The sequence below is a fragment of the Diaporthe citri genome (assembly GCF_014595645.1).
Source record: "Diaporthe citri strain NFHF-8-4 chromosome Unknown scaffold_12, whole genome shotgun sequence".
NCBI lineage: Eukaryota > Fungi > Ascomycota > Sordariomycetes > Diaporthales > Diaporthaceae > Diaporthe > Diaporthe citri.
The window spans coordinates 946,598-969,978 of record NW_025064857.1 but is presented as its reverse complement, the minus strand read 5'-3'; the positions used below and the strand labels follow the sequence as shown (position 1 = coordinate 969,978).

Sequence of the window (23,381 nt, the reverse complement as noted above, 5' to 3'; positions counted from 1 at the left end):
GTGGGAATGCTCGACCGGCATACCATTCTCGACGAAGATTCCGAGTGCCTGTTTCCACGTCCAAAATTCCGAGGCCTGGAATTCTCATTAAAGCTTTCAATAATATGGACATATAACGCGGGGTATTGGTCTTGATGCGTGATTGTGAGAGGACTGTATATTTAGAGGCAATAACGTGATCCTTGGAACTACACAACCGTTTAAAGTAAAGCAGGGCGGGCGGCTCTCATGTTTTTACGAAGAGTTCGCTTCAGGTACATCTCGAGTACTTGACTCCAGAATCAGATGCGCAGAGCATTCAGAGCTAAACCTCAAGAACGCCCAAGGAATTTGAGAGTTGAGTGCTTGTCATGGCATCAAACTGCTGAGAAGGGTTGTTTAGGTGCGCGGTTGCAATCGCATTCTGGAGTCACCAGCAAATAGAAAAACACGACTAATGACGATTAATACTGATCAAAAAATAGCAATATATTCATAGAAGTTTAAGTCGATCAGCCTTCCTCTCCAATCATCAAAGCCAGGACACTATCCATCTCCATGAGTATGAACCCAAACGACGTTTGTTCCAGACAACACACCGTCGCTACAACATAAACAAGTTCATATGAAGCTCAAGCAGCCTTATGGGTAGTTGCTATCAATAGTGATGCGAAAAGGCTTGTTCGTCTTCTTTACATCACGCGAGGTCGACTTGGACGAGCCCAGCCTCTCGACAATGGTCTCCAGACCCTCCGCGGTGACGGCGAAGACGTTGATGGTGCCGGTGTTGGCAGGGTCGGAGTTGGAGAATCCGAAGGTGTAGTGCGTATCATCCTTGGGTGTGACTGTGAAGAAAGCATAGGACTGGTTGTTGTATATGTATGACTCGGTGGGCCAGGTCTCGACGGTGAGGTCCAGAATCCTCGTGTCTCTCGTCTCGAGGTCATGCGTCTCGTGCTCCCGCGCGGCTAAGGAGGGCAGGGCAGCTGCCACGGAGAGCAGGGATGTGAAGATTGTGCGGACTTGAAGAAGGTGCTGGCGGATAATTGCTTGTGCGTGGAATCAACATGATGAGTTATTTGGCCCCTGAAGCCGGATGGCGTTGTCTCCTGGACAGTGTACGTAGGCAAACACTCTATCGCACAGCTGAAAAGTGCCCCACGATGCCGTTTTAAGCGACATGGACTCATTGGCGGGACTCCGTGCGTGATGCAGCTACGGAGCAACACCTGCCTTTTCATAAATTATGGTAGCATCCTACTTTTCGGTAAACCGGCTGAATGATGAACAAGTCGTTTCATAGACCCACAAGAAGAGCAGCGGAACTGACCGCGAAGGCACCGCGGGACCAAGAATAAGACACGTCCTTCCATATGAGGAATCATCAACCGCGTTGCGTTCCATGATCCTCCCGATGCTTCCATATATGTATAACTTTTAGTCTCCGCGCTGCTCCACCCGCCCTGTAGACTTTATCAATCAGTCCGCGTTCATGGCCTCGGCCGCCAATGTATCAAGCTTCCCCCGCCTCCCCCCCCCCCACGCTCCTCGGCCCACGATGGATCGATGACCCACGACTTGAGTTCGGGGGGTCATGTCAGCATTACCAGGCGGGAGATGGCCGAGATCCCAATGTTGCCCCTGCAGGCGAAGGCTTGGAGTGGCTCACCCGGTCACTCTTCAAATGCAGTACGAGTTCATGCGTGAAGCGTGTGCGAACCCTTTGATATCAAAGCTGGAGTCCAACCAAGAGGGCCGTACGGGCCATATTCCAGTGGCCGCTCCAGATGTCAGAGTACCTGGCTCGCGGCTATGTTACTACTCCGTGCAATGACACACTTCGACCCTGGTCCGACGCCATTTTTGATCAAGCTCCCGATGTCTACGTACGAAAGGATTTTGCGGCCAAGGTTCTGACAGACTTGGGTATGATTTAGGCCATCTGATAATGTGGTCTGATGGAGGCAAAGCATTTCGACGTGGTTGATCCAGAGCATTAAATACCAGAAGTCCCGAAAACAATCCTATCTCATGGAAGTCTGCCCTAGGGGTCTCCATGTCCCTTCGCATGCCTCGACCCCCTGGCGAAGCTGGGCAAGACCGATTTGCTGCGTCACAGTAACTGCCTCAGCACCGGCTATAATCAGCATAGTGGAAAATGAGAGAAACAAGCGAAGCCAAAATTTATTAATTAACGCCCTGCAGCTCGTCGTCCTATCAGAGAGTCGTTGGCTGCGGCTGTTCCTCCGTCCACGCCATCCCGCTCGCGTCAAAGCCCGCATCGATCCCGGTCGGGAAACCACCCCCGATGGTCGCCCACAGCGCCACCTCGCCGTCCAGCACACTCATCGGGTCCCAGACGAACGGCACGGGGCTCTCGAAGTTGACGTCCGGGGAAGATCCGGTCCCGGTGGCGGCGTCGCTCTGCTGCTGAGGTTGCGGTTGCATGTGCTCGGGATGGGTTTCTTGGTACCAGCCTTGGGGCTGCTCTTGGTACTGGTTCTGATCCAGGGAAGCCTGCAGGGCGGGATCTACGGGGTACAGATCCATGAAACGCATATCTGGCCCAGTGGTTGGCCCAGTGGGCGGCTGGCTTGAGGTGGTGGCCCATTGCTCGCTGGCCGCTGGTTGCCCTGTTCCAGCTGGGGTGCGACGGTACCATGTGCGCAGCGCCCGCTGGAATTTGATTCTAGCTTCGCCAGCGAGGGCCCACGGTACGCTCAGCTCCTGCAGATATGTGTCCAGCGCCGGTAGGGCAGTATCCTTTATCTGCATTGGGGGCTCGTTCGTGTTCCTCTGCTGGTGCCTCAGCGTCACGAGGATTGCGTTGGTTGCGACGATGGCGCCGTATACCAGGATAATTGGTGAGTTCACGAGGGTGTGCTGTGCTCTGAATCGATGCAGGATGTCTACAAGGCTCTCAGAGGATAGTTTGCATATGTTGGCTGACTCGGTGAGGTAGCGCATCCGAGCAGCGTTGGGCTCGCTTGAGCCTTCATTGCCTTGCTTTGTGTCCAAGAAATTGGGCTCGCGGTCTATGGATGAGACGAGGAAGGGAAGGTTGAGGCACATGCGAGTGTTATGGTACAAGGTGCTTTGCGGAAGTAGAAAGTCAGCACGAGACAATATGAACGGACTCTGGGTTTCTCGTACTGTAGCATGCAGATGTCTGGTAGCAGATTGTCTTTCGCGGTGAGCCATTTCTTCCACCTCATGTCGTTCGGCAATGCCTCGTGCCATGCAACAAGCCTAGCATTAAGCTTATTAAGCAGCACGTTGGTCCACCGCCTGGCCTTGGATTTCTCACTTCGTTTCGGCACAAACGTTGTGGCTAGGATGTCATGGATGATGCGGCCTAGCTCGACTTGTTGGTGCAACAGCGATGTAGGACTGGGACCGGCCGTTCTGTCTGTCCCTAGAAAGCCAAGATCATGAGAGCGCAGCCAGTCTTCCCAGGTATGAGGGTCGTCCCTGTTAGTCACTGTTAGACATGCCAGACCAAAGGTGCTTGGGAGGACCGACGGTGGAGATTCGCTGATATCAACGTCTGCATCGGTATCTTGCATAAACGTTGGGCGACCCAGGAAAAGACTCAGAATTCTAGGTAGCAGTGTCAGATACGACATCTCACACTTCGTTGGTGTCTACTCACTTATCGACCAGGAATGAGCCCCAATACAGCTTCCGCCAATGCTCATTGTTGAAATAAACAGACGGCGTGTTGGATGGCTTGCGAGCAACATCCCAGTGGGAATGATCCCGTTGAAACCCCAGCTCCTGTCCCATCCGGAAGGAGAGCCCTATGGTGACACAAGTCAATGCCTGAAGCAACCAAGGCTTTGGAGCGGGAAGTATACCTGACAGCATCCAGCCCTTGGCTATCCTGCCTGATCCAATATTAAAACCGGCCAAAACCAGTACGGCTTGGACCATAGTGGTGCTTGGTGTATTCAAACTGTCTAGTTTGAGGAGCGATTCCGAGTACTCTGCGAATGACGCCGCCTGTGCTCGAATCTCCGGATCTGGAGACATCAGGGCGCCTACTGAACAGCAGGCGTATGTGAGGGGAACGAAGCCAAGATCAGTCCCGGTAGAGCCTTCTTCGAACATCTGCAGGAAGTACTCTCGGTCGATAAAGATGAATTGTTCGTATTGCCACCTGAAGAAGAGTCCAATGCAGAGACGGATGGTTGGAGTGTGCAAGGCGCTGACACTTTTGCTGAAGGGCGACGAAACAGCCGACGAAATTATGGGGCTCGGTGGCTCGATAAGGTTGCTGTTGAATATACTCGTTGGGCCGTGATACGCCAATGCACCTTGGTAGAATTTTACGTTAGATGTTTCCTCGATTTGGGCGGGAAGGACGGGGGTTTCATGTGGGTTGTTGGGGTACCTTCATCGGTTTCATGAAGTGTCGCCTTTCTAATAGCATCGCTCAGCGCAATCTCGTCCACGTCTGTATCGGCTGCTGTCTCGGGAGCAAAGGACTGCGTGTGCTCCTGGAGCGTGACACCCTCCAGGATCTCATCCCGCTCCTCATATGAAGCCCCTTTCAGTCTCCCGATGACGGCTTCGAGGGTTGCGACTCTTGATTCAAGGGCGGCGATGTACTCTCGGGACACCGGTGGTCGTTTGAAGTCGTCTTCGCGGAATTCGCACCGTACGTTGGCTGCAGAGCAGCTGGAACAGGGATACGTCCTCGTGCATTTTATCTGCATGGGGAAAGACTTCAGTTCAGGTCCCCTCGGTTCTTAGTGGATAGAGGAGGGGCCCAATCGCTCGGGAGTCGCACCTTTCGCTTCTGACATCGCTTGCATCTTGTTCGGGTCAGCCAATGGATCAATCAGGTGCAAGCAAATTCCTCGAATCAAAACTGACGATATACGACGTGCGTGAGGAGCGGAGGTGGTCTCCATCTGAAGTTTCTCACGTGCAGACATTGACAATGCTTCGGTGCCGCAATGGGGTAGTTAGCAAGACGGGTAAATTGAGAGCTTTGGGCCCCGATGCTCCGACGACGGCCATTGCGACACATTTCAAGGTAGTGAACTTGAGCGAGAGTTACAATCGATGAGTCCACCTTGAATGCTGGGATTCAGGGGTGATTTTTGCACGGGTCCACTCGCAAGGCAGCCCTATAACCAGAAACTCCATACCGGTGGGTGACCCAATGATCAAGACCAGCAGCGGGATGCCTTCCAGTCTTCCGGACTGCATGTAGGGCCAAGATTCTGGAGACAGCGGCAGGAGCGGATGGAATCGGTGCTGGACATTCTGGTAGCGTTTCACAGGCCCACTACTTTGGCTGTTGAGACTGGTCCACGAAAGAGGCGTTGCATCAAGCGCGGTCTTGTGGAGAACCTTTGAGGTGACACAAACTCCATCCTGGATCCCAATGGAATGAAGAAGAGCACCATGCAGTCGACAGAGTCGCAGCCCCACTGGCAGACTGGACGGTCCCCCGACGGCCCCGAACTATTCTGGCTGTGCCCGAGCTCCATTGTCAGGAGCACTGCTAAATCTGGTATGATCCGCGTGGTATCAACTGATATATCACCTACTTTGACGTCCTCGAGGGGATACAACTACGGTTGCCTGTTAGCCCGTCGTCATTATGTGGTCGAGAAAGGAGGAGTCGAATCCTCCTAATAGAAACCTTGAAACATAGCCGGCTGAGGCTTAAGTAGCACGTCCCATCACCGAAGGCAGCAGATCAACCCCCCACGGGAATAAGGTGGTCTATTGTTGAGCCCTGAGACTGGAGCCGGTACATGACCTCGTTTTCGCAGGCCCGCAACGCCGAGGGATCAATAGACTTCCCGATCCTTCTGGTGCCTGGTCGTGAAAGCGGGTCTTTTCCGAGTCCATAAACGTGGTGCTTGGGGGCTAACCGCGTGCCGTGTAGCGGACTGTGGCGCCAGAGAATCTGGGGATGGCAGTTTGTCTGCATAAGCTTGCGTGCATATGGAGATTAAACCGCTGTGCCGCACTTGTGCTTGGAACTGGATTGAAGGAGCTGGGGGGGATGGCAGACCTCACTGCCTCATCAGCAGGACGTCATGCACTCACGCGCAGCCCCTTCCCTTTCCCACATACCGGCACACGAGAAGGGAGGGGTAGGGTATGCAGGCAGGCAGGACTTGGGGCAGTCAGGGGCCCAAGCACCCAAATAGAGCAAGTCCCCAAGTACCTAGGTACCCAAAAGCTCCTTATCTTATCTCCGCCGTCAAGTCCGCGGGTGGCAACCAGAGCTTCAGATCGTCATCGACACTGACCCGTCTCACGGCGGTGTTGAGCTTCTCCAGGAGCACGCATTGCTGCTATGCCTCGCTCGTATGAGGCCTCTCCAACCTTTATGACAGAATGGCTCTTTCTTGTCGCGTGTCCGGGCGCTACTTGAAAGGCCTTCATCAATGGCCTGCCCGTCCATTACCGCCAGCCGTCATTCACTACGCATCGCGCCCATACTCCGATGGGACCAGACCGCCCAATCCTGACTCCAACTCCCCAGTGGCCTCGAGTAACACCAAATCCGGCCCAAATGCAGCCCAAAAAGAACCAGGGCCTATGGCCCGCCGGCTGGAAGAGGCCACAGAAGAAGCTCTCTTTACGGGCGGACGAGCCGGACGACGCGCCGTCGAAGACGCCGGGTTCAACGAGGAACTCAAGCAACGCCTGCTAGACAAGGTCGCCGACGCCAAGTTCCGCGAAGAACATGCCGCGTCATTACGAGAGGCCGGCCTCACAAGCAACATACCAGAAGCAGCCGGCCGGGGGACCCGAGACGTCGCGACTGCGCAGCCGTGGACGGGGACAGAGACCGAGTCCGACGCAGTCCTGCGGATGCTTAGCGATGCGCACAAGCCTCTGAAGCCCGGGCTTCGGGGCAAGCCAAACATCCCTATACCAGTGGATATGCGACTCAAGAAGCAACCTGTCGTCAGTGCTGGCAGGAAGGTGGCGAATGCGAAGGAGGCGGCCTCTGTATACGCTGGAATGGCCAGCAAAGACAAAGAGAAGGGCCTGAGCGACAAGGAGAGAGAAGCCATGAAGAAGGAGCTGCGCGATCGCTTTGCGCCGGCGGCTCGGGCGTTGCCAAATACCATCTCCGGTCTCTCTGCCCTAGCAAACGAGAGAATCGAAGATGCGATCGCACGAGGGCAATTCAGACACATACCACGCGGAAAAGGGGTCGAGCGCGACTCGAGGGCCGACAATCCGTTTATAGATACCACCGAGTACATCATGAACAAGATGATCAAGAAGCAGGAGATGGTGCCACCGTGGATCGAAAAGCAGCAGGAAGTCGTCAAGGCCGCCACCGTTTTCAGAGCGCGGCTGCGCAATGACTGGAAGCGACATGCGGCCCGGATGATCGCAAGCCGCGGGGGCTCCCTGGAGCATCAGATACGCACTGCGGAAGAATATGCTCGGGCGGAGGAGGTGCACAACCCGCGGCGTAGGAACTCCGACCAGGTGGCCGTGCCGACAAATACGACGGACGACGTCGTGATGGTAGCAATGCGGCAGGAGGCCCTGCCAGTGTCACCAGCCGATGTTCCCGCCCCATCCCCAGCTGCCACGTCCGAGCCCGAGGTCACGCTGACGAGGCCTTTTCGGGACGCCGACTGGGAGGCTACCGAACGATCATACATGGAGCTAGCCATCAACAACATGAACACGCTCACACGAGCGTATAACCTGATGGCTCCTGAGCTGGCGAAGAAGCCGTATTTCTCCCTGGAAAGGGAGCTCAAGGCCTGCTTTGCCGATGTCGCACCACTAGTCGCCAACGAGATCAAGGACCGCGCTAGACGGCCATCGAGGCCAGCTCAGGGCCAGCTTGGGCCCCAGGCCGGCAGTTTGCTGGATCACTTTGTGATGGAGGGTAAGTCCAGCAAGGTTTACGACTCTAGAGCACCTCATTACGGCTTTAAGGAATTCTGGAAAGACCTCTGGCAGCGATCGCCATGAATATTTAGAAATAAATTGATCGGCTCAAATGACGTCTCGCTGGGGTAGCCTCTATCTATCCACGTACAAGTGACAATCTATCTATAATGTAGAACTCATTCTAGGGACAGAATCTTGCGCATCACCTTCTCCAGCTTCGCTGCAGCATCCGGTATGACCTCCTGAGACCTCCAAGCAACGAAGCGATCAGGGCGCACCAGGACGCAGCCGTCCTCCTCGACCTGCCGCCTCCTTGCCCAGTCAAAGTACACGTCCTCGTAGTCCTGCTTCCACCCGATCGAGTACGCCTTGATCTCGACGCCGAGCGCCTTGGCGACCTTCTCAGCCGCGGCCTTCCACTCCTGCCCTCCCGGCCCAGTAAGCAGGCAGAAGCGCCCGTGGCCGGCGAGGTCGATGGTCGAGAGCTTCTTGACGGGCGTGCGCTCGTTGAGCCACGCGTGCGGCAGCCGCCTGCCCGGGAACGTCGAGATCTGCAGGTCCTTGACGGGGTCCGCGGGCGGCGGCGGCGCGGCGCCCTCGTCCTCGTCGTCCTGGTACACGGCGCCCGAGAAGTAGCGCTGGTTCATCTCGATGCCGAGCGCGTGGAACTCGCTCGCCGTGTTCTCGATGCCCCGCTGGAACTCCTGCCGGCGCCTGCGGCCCGCGGGGCCCGGGTCCTCGAACTCGGCCAGCATCTTGGCGCGGACCTCCTTGTCCGGGTGGTCCATCCCCATCGCGTGGATCCAGCCCCCGTGGTCGCGCAGCCCTTGGTTCGCGCGCGTGATCACATCCTGGCCTACGGGCTGCCGCTCCGTGCTGAACGAGTCGAGGAGCTCCGGGCCTGCCTTGCCTGACATGACGTAGGAGATCTTCCAGGCCAGGTTGAAGGCGTCCTGGATGCAGGTGTTGGAGCCGAGGCCGTTGAATGGCGGGTGCCGGTGTGTGGCGTCGCCGAAGCAGAAGCTGCAGATGTCAGCCGGGATGCCTCTTACGGCAATTACTGGGTGCACTTACACGTTGCCGTCCGAGTAGTACTCAGCCACAATCTCGTTGATCCACCACTTGCTCACGTCCTTGATGCCAACCTTGACCGAGTCGTCTCCAATAATCTCCTTCACCCGCACTATGCACTCCTCTTCCGTAGGACTGAACTGGTCGACCGACACGTCTGCGCCCGGCACAGGGAGGCAGATGAACATCCACTCCTTCCACGGCCGGACCATCCTCACGATCACCGCCCACCCCCATGGCGGGTAGTCCTTCTCGGGCTGGAACACCCAGTGCAGGTTCCCCGAGCGGTTCGGGATCAGGTGCGACAGGTCGGCGTCGACAAAGATGTTGAGCGCCAGGCCCTGGCCGGGCTTCTTGATGAGCGGGATCCCCAGCTCCCGCACGACCTGGCTGCGCGCGCCGTCGCACCCGAACAGGAACCGCGACTGGATCCTGTACGTCTTTCCGAGGACGTCGTCGTGCACCTCAGAAACAATCACATCCCTCTGCGGCCGCGTGAAGGTGACGAGCCGCGTGTTGAACCGCACCGTCCAGCCCGCGTGCGTCGCCCGCCGCGTGAGGATGGGCTCGAGCTCCGTCTGGGGCAGGTCGACGTGCGCGCAGGGCGACGCCGCCGCGTAGTCCCCCCTGCGGGCCGGGTCGTTGCCCCAGCTGTGGATGCGCGCGAACTCGTCGCCCGCCATGCTGCGGCACCACCGCGTGTGCTCCATGCTGTCGCCCTTTGTGCTGGCGTCGAAGCACGCGCCCTCCAGCCCGATGTCGCGCAGGCACTCCAGCCCGGCCATGTTGGTGATGTGCGCCCGCGGGGTGTCGGCGTTGCCCGGCGCCGCGGCGATCATGATCCCCTTCAGGCCGTGCGACCCCAGGAAGCATGCCAGCGCGGCGCCGGCGGGGCCTGCGCCGACTATGAGGAGGTCGGTCTTGACGATGTCTTCGTTACCCATGGTGGTGGCGGCTCGTCTTTGCGTTGAGCTGGTGCTGGTTCTTGTAGTGGTTGATTTTGACGAGCTCGAATACCGTCGTCGAAAGAAAATGGACCCTTGAATGGCTGCAAGGGGCACAGCTGGGATGTTGAAGTGGTTATTTATTTGGCGCGTGCCGTGCCTCTTTATGCACCAAGGAAACGTCCATTACCAAATGATTATACTGAGCTTATTTAGACTCTAGCCGGGATGTCTCGGGTGTGTGCAGCTACGATGGGCGTGGTGTGGATCTCGTCTGCGCTTGGTTCCCTTCGCCGAGCAGGGCGACGTGTCATGCATGCAGCTGCCGCGGTCTGCTCCCGAACATCAAAGGTCGTGCAGCCGAGCGACGGGACGAATGCACCTAGGCTTCGGAACTAACTCGATGGTGCCGTATAGGTAACTATACACAGCTTTTATCTCTGACCACAGACCACCTGCGCACCCTTGATCTTTTTGAGGTTGACTCCGCATTTGAGAGCGATCACCTAAGTATGGCGGAGTTAAAGGCAGGGATATTAAGGGAGCGCAAGTGGTTTATATCCAAACTATAGCCTATATAAGGATTAAGGTACGCCCCTAATTTCTTTACAAGTCCTTAATAATGGGTCTTATTTAAATAGTTATTAATTCTTTTCTTATAAACTGCATTTTTTTTGCTTAAAAATAAAAGAATAAAATAAAAGTAATTAAGAAAAATATTTTATATATTTAGGTTTAATTAATTAATTAATATAATTATATTTTATAAAATAAAGGAAATTTAAAAAAAATATAGTAAAAAAAATATAAGTAATTCTTTTATTTATTATCTTATTTATATTAAAATAATTAATTAAGGAAATAATATAATTAAAGAATAATTAAAGGGTAATCTTTATTATATTATATAAAGTAATTTTTAAGTCTTAATTTTTTTATATTTTAATCTTAAATGTTTATTCAATGCATTTAAACCTCCCTTTAATAAGCTTATTTTACATTATTATTAAATTTTATATTATTATTTTAATAAAATCCTTATATTTAATAATTATTTTTAATTATTAATATAATAATTGCTTAATTATTATTCTTTTAAAGCTAATTAATAACAAGGGCTAATTTTAACTTATAAATCTTAATACTTAAGGCATTTATTATAATAGCCTTTATAAATTACCTATGAATTTACTAATTTAGATAGATTTACTGTAAATTTACGATGAATTCTCCGGGGAACGGCTATTCACGGTATATTCACGGTATATTCACGGTATATCTACCGCTCATCGGATCTGACAATTGCCATTCCAGCCATATAGATTACTGAGGAAGCTCAGGCCCCAAAAACTGGAGCGTTTGAATGGAGATCTGAGCTGTCTGAGATAATACAGCTTGTGGTTTGAGAACATCGGCCAGCCAGCCAGCATGACCGAATATCGACACGATGAGTAGGAGGGGTCGTCCTTGGCGTGTGCTCCAGGACGAAGGGCCAACCAGCTTTGCCACGGAGTGTTGCGTGGCTCCCTATCTTGTGTTATTGTGGAGAACAAGCAACGATCGCTGCGGAGCGCGAAACGTTTAGCCGCTGTTCCCCCGGATTTACGATTCGTTCGACCTCAAGTACTCGCCCAGATGCCCGCTATGCTGTCAGCGTTCGCGACCATATCGCGTCGGACAGTCAAGCTCCGACGGATAAAATGACACTCGAAGACGACTTTTAATTTTCAGCTATTCAAGTAGTGTCAACCATCAACATGCTCGTCTGTTGTTGGCTCAAAGGTTGACCTTCTTGGCAGTGCTTTCGAGCAGTGGAGCTGTGAGGAGCAGAGCATAACAGTGCATGTGGGGACCACCCGGTCGGGATCTAAATCCGTGGGACGGCCCCGATGACTTTTCCGATTCCAATGGACCTCGGGAAAGGGGTTTGCTTCCAGACGCCAGCGCGCTTGCCCAGGCAAACGGGGATACCTGCTCGTCTCGGCATGACCAACGGGTTATCAACCTTCCAACCTGCATTAGCCTCAGTGCTGTGCCATACCGTACATTAATTACTTTACTTATTAAATTAACTAGCTAACCCGCCTTAAAATATTATTTCTTTTAATATTATTTCTTTTAATATTATTTCTTTTAATATTATTTCTTTTAATATTATTTCTTTTAATATTATTTCTTTTAATATTATTTCTTTTAATATTATTTCTTTTAATATTATTTCTTTTAATATTATTTCTTTTAATATTATTTCTTTTAATATTATTTCTTTTAATATTATTTCTTTTTATATTATTAATTATAATTATTAGCTCCTTAAGTTTCTTATTTATAAATTATAAGAAACTTTAATATTGCTTATAATTAAAATTGCTTTAAATAAGTAATTATTAATGATAAAAGATAAGACGAATGAATAATAACGCGTTAAAATAAAGGTTTAATAATAAGTTAATAAATTAAAATAAAAGGCTGGCCGCTTATATAATAGCCACTCCTATACGGCGAGGGCGAAAGGGCGTTTATTCGGCTTCAAGAAGAGATCATCCGGCAGTCCGATGACCACAGCATTGTATTGTATTACCTGATTACTCAGACTTGACAGTGCATATCGCCTAGACAATGAACTTTGGGCAATCCAACCCGGGCAGGAAAGTTTCGTTCGCCAAAATCACAATCTACATTGATCCGAACGCCAGTGTCGAAATCGGCACGAAACATCGTCGCAATGCTCGGGCGATTGTGTTTCTCATGCAACTGTTGGTGAATTCAAGCTGACAAAACGCCTGAAAGGCCCTATCCAGTTCATCCCGACCCATGTACTCGTTCAACGTTTGCGTGATGAATTCTCTCCTGATAGCAGCTGCCATCAACCTTCTAGAACAGACTTGCTTGACGAAAACTCTCAACTCTTTCATGTCGAATATAAGCCTTCGGTGTGACTACCTGGGTAACTTTCGTGGAGGCCACTTGTGGTGTCCGGCAAAGTACTTCGGTTTGTTAGATGTTTATTTCCCGCCAGTTAGCATAACAAAACTCTGATACTCCATGAATGCTTTGTTATTGCCACTATGTGTCCTGGGGGAGCTGTTATCTTGGGTTTCCACACAGCCCAGGCATCTTGGCTGTGCAGCAGTAAATGTATGCCCTGTGGTGTCGGTATCACGCTCAATGGGAGGGGGGAATGGTGTCTGCCCGACGTGCATGCAAACTTGTGCCAAAGATCATCACTTCTCTGCATTGCGCTCTCCTGAATTCGACTTGACTTGGTGCAGTGCGTCTCGCAGCTCTTTCGAGAGGTGTTCAAGTCATCATCTTAAACCTTGAATAATGCGGGCCAACTTCTCTCCTAATGGCTCAAGGTCTTATGTTGCTCTTGGTTACTTTATATACGGTTTGTGGCAAGTTCATGTCACGGGAATGCCTTTCACGGTTACCTCGAATGAAGCAAAACAGTGCTAGACAGCCTGATAGGCCTACATGTACGCAGACACAGCCTCGCCGGTTTAAGGCTTTTTGTTCAATCCAATCATCAATCTTTTCTTAATCCAACCCAAGCAGCCATGCCGTGGCCAGGAGAACTCCTGCAAATCAATACCGCTCTTGACCACGCTAAACTTGAATACACTGGGCGATCGGTCAATCTGTCCAGCCAATGTAGTCGATCTATCTGATCCTGAAGTTGGCAGGCCTTACAGGCGCAAATAACTCTTCAATGGGTATCTTCCGGTCAATCATCGACTGTTCCTCCAAGTACGTGACCAACGCCTCGAGCGTCTTCCTGTTCGACTCCAGCCCGTATGGCCAGCAATCATCGCCAAATGTCTCCCTGATGTCATCAATCGCCTCCGGCAGCCACGGTAGCATGTACCTGAGAGCACTCGTCGTCAACATTCTCTTCCTCGCCAGCTCCTTACTATCGTCCAACGCCTCAAATAGGTTCGTTGCTATCCATCTGTTCTTCTCGTACAGCTCCCGACTGATGGCAACCAGGTGCATGATGGGGAATATCCCCGTCCGCTTGAAGTAGTCCTTCTCCACCTGCTTGAAGTCCGGAAACAGCCTCCTGATATGCGGCGCCCTGCCCAGGCACTCCGGCGGATCTGCCCCTATCGTGGCGTCTATCTCCCCGTCGCGAAGAAGATCACTGAGTGATTTCTCGGGGTTCGTGTTCTGCGTGATTTTGACTGGCTTCAGGGCTGGAAGACTGGAGGGCTTTCCGTGCGATCCTGGCCCCTCTATTTTGCCTTCTACCCATTCTATGGAGCTCAGGTCCACACCGTATTCGTGCTGCAGTAAACCCCTCTGCCATACCGCAGCAGTCATGGTATAGTGCTGCACTCCGATGCGTTTGCCATTGAGATCCTTGGGCGACTTGATCCGATCGCTATTGACTGCGATGAAGCTGTGGCGGAAGGCTCGGGAGGGGAAGACGGGGATGGCGATAAAGTCTCGTTTTCCTGCGGCGTACATGGTGATGTACTCAGACGCTGATAGCTCTGAGCAGTCAAAGTCTTTGGTTGAGACCATGCGGTCAAAGACATCTCGAGGGTGATCCAGCTCGAGGAAGTTGAGGTCGATGCCGGTCGGACGAACCTCGCCTGTGGCAAGTGGGATCATCCGGTCGTACAAGCCGGAGGCGAAGGCGATGGGAAGGGGTGCCATCGTGCTACTTCGGGATATGTTGATTGCGAAAGTGACGGAAGATGTACTAAGAATGAAGACAGGTGGAAAAGTGTGAGTCTATCCTGGCCTAGCAACGATACTCTGCAAGGTACCCAGGTAGATATTGTAGATGGGCCAATCGACCACATACCTAGTGGTTCTAGTCGGCGGTGTCACACCAGATATCCGTGTTAAATCGCCTGTGGTATCTCAAACTCGGATGATTCATCAGCCTAGAGATGGAGGAGAACCGTGGAAAACCCCCTCACCCACCTTCTCTACCGCCACAACGGGACTCGGCTCCCACCAGTTAAAACGTCGCGAGTCTCGCGAGCCTCACGTGGCGTACGCCATCTACAGGCCGTGCCATGCAACGGTATAATGCCAATCATAAAGGCTTAATTCCATCGCTCAGGACTTAGCCTACGGCTAGTCTACTCCGCACTGTATCCGACCAACCGTCTCAGTGTATCGGCAGGTAGCATCGGTTCGATCACTCTACCAGATCGAAATGATCTGCATACAAACACGGTACGCGCCCAGAAATTCTCTTCGTCTCTTTGCATCATATTGTTCCTTTTCTCCAGTTGTCATCAGATATGACCAAACGAGAATCGGAGGTGCAGGCTTCGGCCAAGCACGATGTTTCCCACCTTGAAGATCAAGCTCACAATGCCTCTAAGGAGACCGGCTCCCTGAAACTTGATGCTCATGGGCTCCCATTGAGGCCGCAGCCTTCAAGTACGTGGACTGCATGATACGATCTTTAGGGTTCGAACTATATCTAACCGACCTCTACTCAGACGACGCCAAGGACCCTCTCAACTGGCCCTTCAAACTCAAGCTCTGGGTGCTCTTCCAAGTCTCCTACCTCGCCTTTCTCGGGCCATTCACCCAGGCCGTCATCAACAGTGCCTTCGTCCCCGTGTCAAAGTCCTTCCACATCTCCGTCACGACTGCGTCCTACTGCACCAACGTCGCCATCCTCGGCGCCGGCATCGCGCCGCTATTCCTCGCCCCGATAGCCAACGTCTACGGCCGCCGGCCCGTCTTCCTCGTCGTCACCGCCGTCGGGGTAGCCAGCCATGCCGCGTCGGCCGCCGCGCCCACGTGGTCCGGTGTCCTCGTGGCCAGGTTCTTCGTCGGTGTGGGCACCTCGGCTGGGATGGGTATCGGTGCGGCCTGCGTGGCTGATATGTTCTTCATGCATGAGCGCGGCAGGTTCATGGGAGTGTACACCGTCTTTGTCACCAACGGCGCACATGTCGCTGGCATGATCGGCGGGCCCATCGCGAAATACCTTGGCTGGAGGTGGTGTTTCTGGATTCCCGCTATCATTCTTGGCTCCGCCTGGGTCCTGCTGCTCTTCGCCCTTCCGGAGACACTATACCATCGCAACAACGCTACTGGAGAGTCCTTGCAGGAATCTGGCAGCTGGCTGGGGCTCTTCACTTTCAGATCCCAGGCTGGCACAGCCAAGAGAAAGCTGAAGCTATGGGACTTTACACATGTCTTTTTGATGCTGCGATACCCGAGCGTGCTTTTTCCAGCGCTGTACTACGCCATTCATTTCGGACTCGGCAGTGTGTTGTTTGCTGTGACCGGCGCAGCAGCGTTTGGAGGCATCTACCATTTTGTAAGGCTTCTTTCCACCCACGATTCGAGCAAAGCATGGCAAAGGGGATCACTGACGTTTATATTGGACAGGATACTGTCGGCATAGGTCTCGCGATCGGCCTATCTACTTTTATCGGTACCCTCATCGGAGAGATCTCAGCAGGTCCTGTATCCGATCGACTTGTATACCTGCATGCAAAAGCACACAATGGCGATATTAATCCGGAGAGTCGCCTGTACGCTACGATTCCCGGAGCCATACTCATCCCCATCGGAGTCATCATCGAGGGTCTTTGCTTCCAATTCAAGACGCATTACATGGGTCCTGTCATGGGAATTGCAATTGCAGCAGTCGGCTTGCAGATCGTCACGACTAACATCTATGCCTACATCACGGATGTAAGTCCCACCTCCTATGACCTTGAGCCTCGGAGCGTACTGACTGGACTCTTTTGTGCAGTGTTACAAGCCCCAGTCGGCTGAGATTTCAACCTTGCTCAACTTTGGCCGTCAGGTGTTCTCGTTTACTCTGGGCTTCTACATGATCCCTTTCGCGGAGAAGACCACCTTTGGCATCGCTTGGGCTGTTGTGGCCATCTGCGGCTTGTCATTGTACTCTGGCGTGGTCATCCTCATGTTCAGGGGTCGTAGATGGCGTGAACAGCTGGGAGCGCCATCCTTTCATCGTAATCTCTAGGTTATCGATGGATCCAAATTATAAACATGTCCCGTGGTTCTCGTCGGTGCCTACTTGCTACCCGCACGTGTGTACCAGATCGTTGTATTCGTGCATCGGATACAACCCACTGCGATACAAAAGGAGATAGTCTATCCGTCATCTGACCACGGATATCGCGAACTTGGCGACCGATAAAAGAAATCAAGCTAAAAGATATTTTGCTCTCTCGCTCTCACCGTATTTAAGCCTGGTTTCTCAAGTTGGTCCTCCAGTCGTAACTGTGTGCAGTGATGTTCAAGTTGTCTAGGTCAAGACACAGGCTCTGAATGAGCGCAAACATGCTGGATTGAACAGCATGAAAACAGAAAGGCAGGCTTTGGCTCCATTTGTTGCTGACCTGGCTAGGATCCAGCGTAGTATCCAGATGTCGTAAGCAACCATCACGACATCGTCCTTTGGATGCCGTATGTCCAGGGAGCGCATCGAAAACCATTTATTTTTTAGGGAACAGCACTCTAGGTGCATGGGCTGGATCGCCCCACACAAGCTCAAGGGTGGAAAGCTTTGTTAACATTTTATCCAGGGATAAGCTTAACTCAGCCTGCGTGTGAGCACGAAAGTCCGGTTTTCTGATTGCAGGCGCAACCACGTGCACGTTTCGGCGGGCCGTTTCCTGCTCGACTCAGCCGCAGAGGGGAAGTGTGAAGATGCTCATTATAAATATAGGTACGGATTGATGAAAGGGATGGTGAGCTGGGGCGGATGAGACGAACGATGGAGATCGAAACGGGCATAGGCAAATCACAGCCGCTCGATAGAGTGGCTGCAATGCTTGGCTTCCCTGTAAAGGAGGCTTGACTGACTTGTACGAACCACCCTTCCGAGTCATGACCACCCCAGCCCTGCGCCGACCACACCGGTTCCGACGGTGACTCGGCGCCCTACACAGGATATTTCGCGGTTGATACGGCAAGACTGCGATAAGCTTCCACAAGGTATCCACGGAAGTTATATAGATCAGCAAGGTCTCTCACGGTTCCAGGCAGGACTTGACTCTCACTATCAGCATCATCCTGTCTCTTCTCAACTGCCAACTGCTTTTCGTTTCCAGCCGCCTCTTACAATCCTCGCCGGCGAGACTCTTTATTCGAGTCTAGACACTCTTTTTTGACACATCAGTCGTTTTCGATACCACAACCACACCCAAAATGCAGTTCAGCAGCGTCACCTCGGCCGTCTTCCAGGGCATCCTCATGGCCGCCAGCCTCCCCTCCGTCATGGCCCAGAGCGACGGCGGCGACGCCTCCTCCCTCATCCAGCTGCCCGACCCGGCCGTGACCAAGCAGATCCGCTTCCGGTCCACGGCGTCCGAGTACGGCGCGACCGTCGACTTCATCACCAACGCCACATGGCCCGACGGAGACAACCTGCCCACCTTCGTCATCGACAAGGTCGTCTACAACTACAACAACCTGGGCGGCCGCTTCGTCACGGGCTCCGGCCCCTACATCGGCACCACCCAGCTGTGGATCGGCTTCAACCAGGACACGCCCGGCTCCGTCTCGGGCGAGTCCACCCCGCTCGTCGCCCCCCGCTGGACATACCTCGCCAGCCCGGACGCGAAGAGCTTCACCGTGCGCAACTACCGCCAGGGCGCCGGCGAAATCTTCGACTGCGGCACCCTGTGCACGTACGAGGACATCCCCGGCCTCGAGTCCATCGACAGCGACAAGCCCCCTTCGGACAAGGCTCGTCGTGTCTTCAAGGCTTAAGTCCATCTTGAGCTGGGAGTGAGCATTTGATGGAGCGGAGTGGAGAGGATAAGTGAGCGCGCGTGCTGCATGCATGGATTAATGGCGTTCGGCTTTATCTACGTTTCTTGATGTATATTGATGAGCAATTGACGTATGGCTCCGGCGCTCCGCGGGCGTCTGTAGCTTAACTACGTGTAGTTAAACTGTATATAGCAATGATTACACATGTCAAATCACATACTCCAGCCTTTCTACGTGTTGAGTGAGTGGCATCCGCAGATAAGCTCTGCCAATACCGTCGCAGTAATCATTTCCATTTTCCTGACGTACGTGGAGTTTGAATGAATCGACTGCTCCTCCATCACCACCAGCCTTTGCATTGTCTAATACACAGCTGAATCTGTGGGTGCCTCCCACCGACTTTGTTTGTCTTGAGCTATGATTCTGAAGCTCTGCTTCTGTTTCTGCTCCCTTCGTAGTAATTTGCATGCAAGCCTGGGAAGGCGCAGGCTGGAATTTACTGGGCTCGTCTTGTCTTACACATTTTGTGGTGATTTGTTTCAGGCCGGAGTCGGCTAGGCCGAGATGCCTGGTAGAACCTGTGCAGAAACTTGAAATACTGCTGCCTGTGACTTAGATGATCAAAGCTGCTTAGTGACGGCTACCACTTCTCGAGAAAGAGATAATCCCCGCCTTTTTCTTCGAAAGCTCTCGCCTGGCGGGATGTCTTTCATATGCACCCTGCTGAAATCATTGGATACTGTACGAACGAGAGTGATGTAGATCATCAGAGTTCATAGTATGTAGATTAGATGTATTTGTTTGACAAAGTAACTTTCCCTAGCATATGCAGTATTCCTAGTCTCAAAAATGAGACCCAGTAGCTGATGAATTCATTGCAGATAACATGTTGAGACTTTTGCATACACTGTCAAGTCGTAGAATTTGTTCGCGTACTATGTACTGATGCCTAGGTGGTGCTGAATGCTGCCATGGCAACCTGGCACTGGATGCTGCAATGACGTTGACATGATCCTTAGGAGCGGTTCATTGAAAGGGAAAAGTTTTGGCTTGATGTTATAAACTTGGTCTCCTCACCCAACTCCCTTTGCCTCTTTTTACCCCCTGACCAACCATCCACCAGCAGCACACCAGCAGCACACCAGCAGCAACCATGGCGGAACCTGCAACCGTCCTCGCGATCGTAGAGGGGCTTGGAAACACGGCAAAATTCTGCTTTCACATCATCAGGAGAGCGGCACACGCACCAGAGGAGATCAAGCAACTCAACGCCGAGGCATGTAATTGGCGACCGCAACTTCAGGTGAGTTCAAACCTAGTGCGAGGAGTGCGCAAAATGCTGCGGCCCACTGACATCCGCGAAAGACTCTTTCAGAATTCCTGGAGGACGATGATGAATCTGCTGACCGTCTGAGGCGGAAATTTGAGAATGGAGGGCTGCTTGAAGTCAAAAGTATCGTGGAGGACTTGAACCGTGTCTTGCAGCCATTCCAGACGCCCAGTCTCCGAAAGAGGTTCACCTGGACCTTTGCGGCCGGAAACCAGGTCAATGAGCTTTTGACTCAACTTCGGAAGGGGATGGAAGTCATTATCAGCAGCCTGCAAATCGAACATGCGTGAGTGGGGTGGCCAGAATCCCCGCATTGTTCTTGTTCTCCTTCTAACGAGTTTATAGTGTAAAACTCAGAGACGTGCAGAATGAAATTCGCCAGATTCAGACCTCCCAAACCAGTAAGTACAGATCACGTCGACACTCATGACTAGAGCTAACATCTGCGACAGACGAGTACGAAAGACGAAACATTTTGCAGTGGCTCAAGCCTGAAGGCATCGATGCCCACGAATTCCACCGCCAGAAACAAGCGTTACGAGAGGAGGGCACTTGTGACTGGCTTGCAAATTCGTTGGAATGGAACGATTGGTGGAGGGGAGGCTCGGCCAACAACGCTCGTTTCCTTTGGATACACGGACTCCCCGGCGCCGGCAAGACTGTCCTAGCATCTTTTGCCATCGACAACGTCATATCTAAATACCAGCACAAAGGGGTCTCTTACTACTACTGCTCTCACGAACGCCAGAAACAGGGCCACACCTCATCCCAAGAGGCATGCTCATTCCTCAGATGGGTCATCAGAGATCTGACCGCTCAAGTCAGTCGCCCGAAAACGCGAACCTCGAAAAGCCAAGCGACAATCCCGAAGAAGCTGGAGGACCTTTACGAGAAGCATGATCTCAATGTCCAGAGTCTATTGGAGTGCCTCCTGGCTGTGACGCAACACATCGCAAAGGAGTTCAAGCAGCAAGTATGTATCGTTGTTGATGCTGTCGACGAGAGCCCGGCGCCACGGGATGCGCTGCTCAACATCTTGACTACCATTGGGGCGGATCCCGAATGGCAGCATGTGTCACTCTGCTTCACAAGCAGGAACGAGGTCGATATTTCCACTGCCATTATGGCGATTCAGCCCCCTCAGGACCGCCGCGGCCAGCACCCCACACCGACAACCCTGAAGAACCGTGTATTCCTGACTCCGAAAAGGCCATCAGATCTACTCAAGGAACGTGGTGGCGTGAATTTGTCTGGATTCGATGGCATGCCCCCTCCTGCACCAGTCGGAAATCCGTGGGAGCGCGGACGGACACCCTCGGGGGGTGCCTCCGAGTTCTCGCTTACTTCTCAGAGAACAAGTAGGTCGGAGATCAGAGCTCCTTCAGGTGATGTGCCATCCTACCACAGCGGACCGGTACGATCGATATCCATGAGCCCCGCTGAGGAGTCATACGGCTTCGACCCCATGGAGATCGATTCTGTCGGCCATTGTCTTCCTGGTGTTAGAAAGGCGGGCTGCACCATTCTATCCATGGACGAAAACCCAGACGTCAAAGAGGCCATCCGCATCTTCGTAGCGAGCCAGCTACATTCCAATGGGACGTTCGAGACGTATGCAGGCTTAAACAACGAAGGTCTACAGGAAGTCATCAGTCTCATTGCTAAGAGAGCAAAGGGGATGTAAGTCACCGGACCTCCCTGTCATTCTATAGATCCAGCTAATGTTGCGAAAGGTTCAGATGGGCTGCATGCCAAGTCGACATCATAATCCGGTCGAACCTATGCGACCTGGATTCGATCTCCGAGATGCTCGAAAAGATACCCCCGGACATTTTCGGCACTTACGAGCACATGATAACAAAGCTGCTCCCGGACGGTCGGGGCCAAAATGAACACAATCGTAACTTCGCGCGCACTGCGCTGGCACTTATCTGCAGTCCATCTTCAGCAGTGCCATGCGCCGATGTGCTCGTCGAGGCGTCTCGATTCGATGTTCCACATGGAAATGCCCATAACTTCGGCCTGACTCACCTTCAAAAGATCCTTGGATGCTTGATCACGGTGTCAGCCCTCCCTCGGCGCCCCGAGACTATCTACACCCGTGTCAGGGATCACCGGTTGGATCCAAACGATCCCGAGGAGAGTGTCGGTGTCAAGACACAAGTTTCAGTGGCCCATTACACAGTCAAGGAATACCTTTTTGACAAGGAAACTGCACTGGGAGAGGTCAAGGAATTCGCCTTGTCGAAAGAATTGATCGAGAATCTGGAACTCCGAGTCATCTTCGGCGGTCTGCGCCAGTTTGGCAGCTTCCGGCACCCTGAGGCGAGATGCCCGAGCCGCTACGAAGAATATTGCCTAAAGATGACCGACAAGGCTCTCAAAGAGCGGAGGGACCTCATAATTCAAGACAAATCAGTTTGGAAAGATGTGATTGAGTGCTTGAAATGGAACAGCAAACACAATCTACCGAGATCCGGAGCTTTTCCAAACCTGAAAACCAAAGCCAACTTTCCCAACTGGACAAAGACATCTCCATTCGAGCGAGAGAATGAGCCAAAAATGCCCGAGACAAGTGTTCTAGTCAGCCTGATGTTGCTTCAGTGGCCGGAGCTAGCCAAGATGTACCTTGCAGACCTTTCAGAGTCCACCAAGAGGGACATCTGGAGAGACAAGTTCGAGCTGACGAGGAACTTCAAAGTCGAGGGAACCGAACCAATGAGCGTGATGCAACTGTCCGTAACGCGACGGGACGTTGACTTCCTTCAGGCCCTGATTGACGCGAGGGCCGACTTCTCGGGCGAGAAAGAGCTGGTCATGGACCTCTTCTACCACGCGTATGGCCACAAGAGCCTGGACGACCAGGACGGCGGCGCCAAGACGGGCAAGATGCTCAAGATGCTCCTCGAGCGTGGAGTGCGGCCCGAGGTACCTGGCTATGTCTTCACGCCGCTGCAATTCGCCGTCAGCAACCTTGAAGACCGTTGGGTACATGACTTGCTCTTCGAGGGAGCCAACCCCAACGCCACTGGCACGACCAATGGGGTGTATCCATTTGGTGACGAAGTGCAGATTGAAAATAATGACCGCTGGACCTGGACCCAGGCTCCCTTGAAAATCTGCGAGAATACAACACCTAAGTGGTACCACACTGAGTCAAGTTCGGACAAGGAGCTGATGGAGGATGCCAGAGAGAGGGTGAAAACTGCGCTGCTTCAGTGGGGAGCTGAGGTCCCCACTGAGGGTGCGGTGGTTGTTGACAGTGATTAGCTGGTCGCAAGATGAGTCAACCAAGAGACGAAAAGGTGTTGCGGTGCGAGTGTATTTACATTTCAGGGAACATGACAAGACCAACCCGGTGTACTTTTGAGGGCGAAGTATGTCGCTGGAAAATGAACCTCTGAATAGTTCTGTGTCTGCAAATTGCAATG

At 52.7% G+C, this 23,381-nt stretch overlaps 9 protein-coding genes across 9 annotated transcripts; 4 read left to right on the top strand and 5 right to left on the bottom strand.

The window, feature by feature from the left end:
• Window positions 1-621: 621 nt before the first annotated feature.
• On the bottom strand, window positions 622-1,169 carry INS49_004560 (uncharacterized protein; the record flags this gene model as incomplete). Its single annotated transcript, XM_043165349.1, has 2 exons — window positions 622-1,028; window positions 1,166-1,169. 2 exons carry the CDS (start codon window positions 1,167-1,169, stop codon window positions 622-624), a joined length of 411 nt encoding a protein of 136 aa, XP_043018064.1.
• Window positions 1,170-2,196: 1,027 nt separating this feature from the next.
• INS49_004559 (uncharacterized protein) lies at window positions 2,197-3,051 on the bottom strand (the record flags this gene model as incomplete). Its single annotated transcript, XM_043165348.1, has 1 exon — window positions 2,197-3,051. The coding sequence occupies one exon, from the start codon at window positions 3,049-3,051 to the stop codon at window positions 2,197-2,199; it is 855 nt and encodes a 284-aa protein (XP_043018063.1).
• Window positions 3,052-4,307: 1,256 nt separating this feature from the next.
• INS49_004558 (uncharacterized protein) lies at window positions 4,308-4,919 on the bottom strand (the record flags this gene model as incomplete). The annotated part of the gene is made up of 3 exons (XM_043165347.1): window positions 4,308-4,691; window positions 4,772-4,796; window positions 4,858-4,919. The coding sequence occupies 3 exons, from the start codon at window positions 4,917-4,919 to the stop codon at window positions 4,308-4,310; spliced, it is 471 nt and encodes a 156-aa protein (XP_043018062.1).
• Window positions 4,920-6,342: 1,423 nt separating this feature from the next.
• INS49_004557 (uncharacterized protein) lies at window positions 6,343-7,953 on the top strand (the record flags this gene model as incomplete). The annotated part of the gene is made up of 1 exon (XM_043165346.1): window positions 6,343-7,953. The coding sequence occupies one exon, from the start codon at window positions 6,343-6,345 to the stop codon at window positions 7,951-7,953; it is 1,611 nt and encodes a 536-aa protein (XP_043018061.1).
• A 95-nt stretch (window positions 7,954-8,048) lies between these two features.
• Window positions 8,049-9,887, bottom strand: INS49_004556 (uncharacterized protein; the record flags this gene model as incomplete). Its single annotated transcript, XM_043165345.1, has 2 exons — window positions 8,049-8,895; window positions 8,947-9,887. 2 exons carry the CDS (start codon window positions 9,885-9,887, stop codon window positions 8,049-8,051), a joined length of 1,788 nt encoding a protein of 595 aa, XP_043018060.1.
• A 3,663-nt stretch (window positions 9,888-13,550) lies between these two features.
• On the bottom strand, window positions 13,551-14,549 carry INS49_004555 (uncharacterized protein; the record flags this gene model as incomplete). The annotated part of the gene is made up of 1 exon (XM_043165344.1): window positions 13,551-14,549. One exon carries the CDS (start codon window positions 14,547-14,549, stop codon window positions 13,551-13,553), a length of 999 nt encoding a protein of 332 aa, XP_043018059.1.
• A 599-nt stretch (window positions 14,550-15,148) lies between these two features.
• Window positions 15,149-16,863, top strand: INS49_004554 (uncharacterized protein; the record flags this gene model as incomplete). Its single annotated transcript, XM_043165343.1, has 4 exons — window positions 15,149-15,290; window positions 15,353-16,185; window positions 16,257-16,565; window positions 16,627-16,863. The coding sequence occupies 4 exons, from the start codon at window positions 15,149-15,151 to the stop codon at window positions 16,861-16,863; spliced, it is 1,521 nt and encodes a 506-aa protein (XP_043018058.1).
• A 1,190-nt stretch (window positions 16,864-18,053) lies between these two features.
• Window positions 18,054-18,617, top strand: INS49_004553 (uncharacterized protein; the record flags this gene model as incomplete). The annotated part of the gene is made up of 1 exon (XM_043165342.1): window positions 18,054-18,617. The coding sequence occupies one exon, from the start codon at window positions 18,054-18,056 to the stop codon at window positions 18,615-18,617; it is 564 nt and encodes a 187-aa protein (XP_043018057.1).
• A 1,156-nt stretch (window positions 18,618-19,773) lies between these two features.
• Window positions 19,774-23,220, top strand: INS49_004552 (uncharacterized protein; the record flags this gene model as incomplete). Its single annotated transcript, XM_043165341.1, has 5 exons — window positions 19,774-19,923; window positions 19,986-20,236; window positions 20,296-20,351; window positions 20,403-21,630; window positions 21,684-23,220. The coding sequence occupies 5 exons, from the start codon at window positions 19,774-19,776 to the stop codon at window positions 23,218-23,220; spliced, it is 3,222 nt and encodes a 1,073-aa protein (XP_043018056.1).
• Window positions 23,221-23,381: the final 161 nt, after the last annotated feature.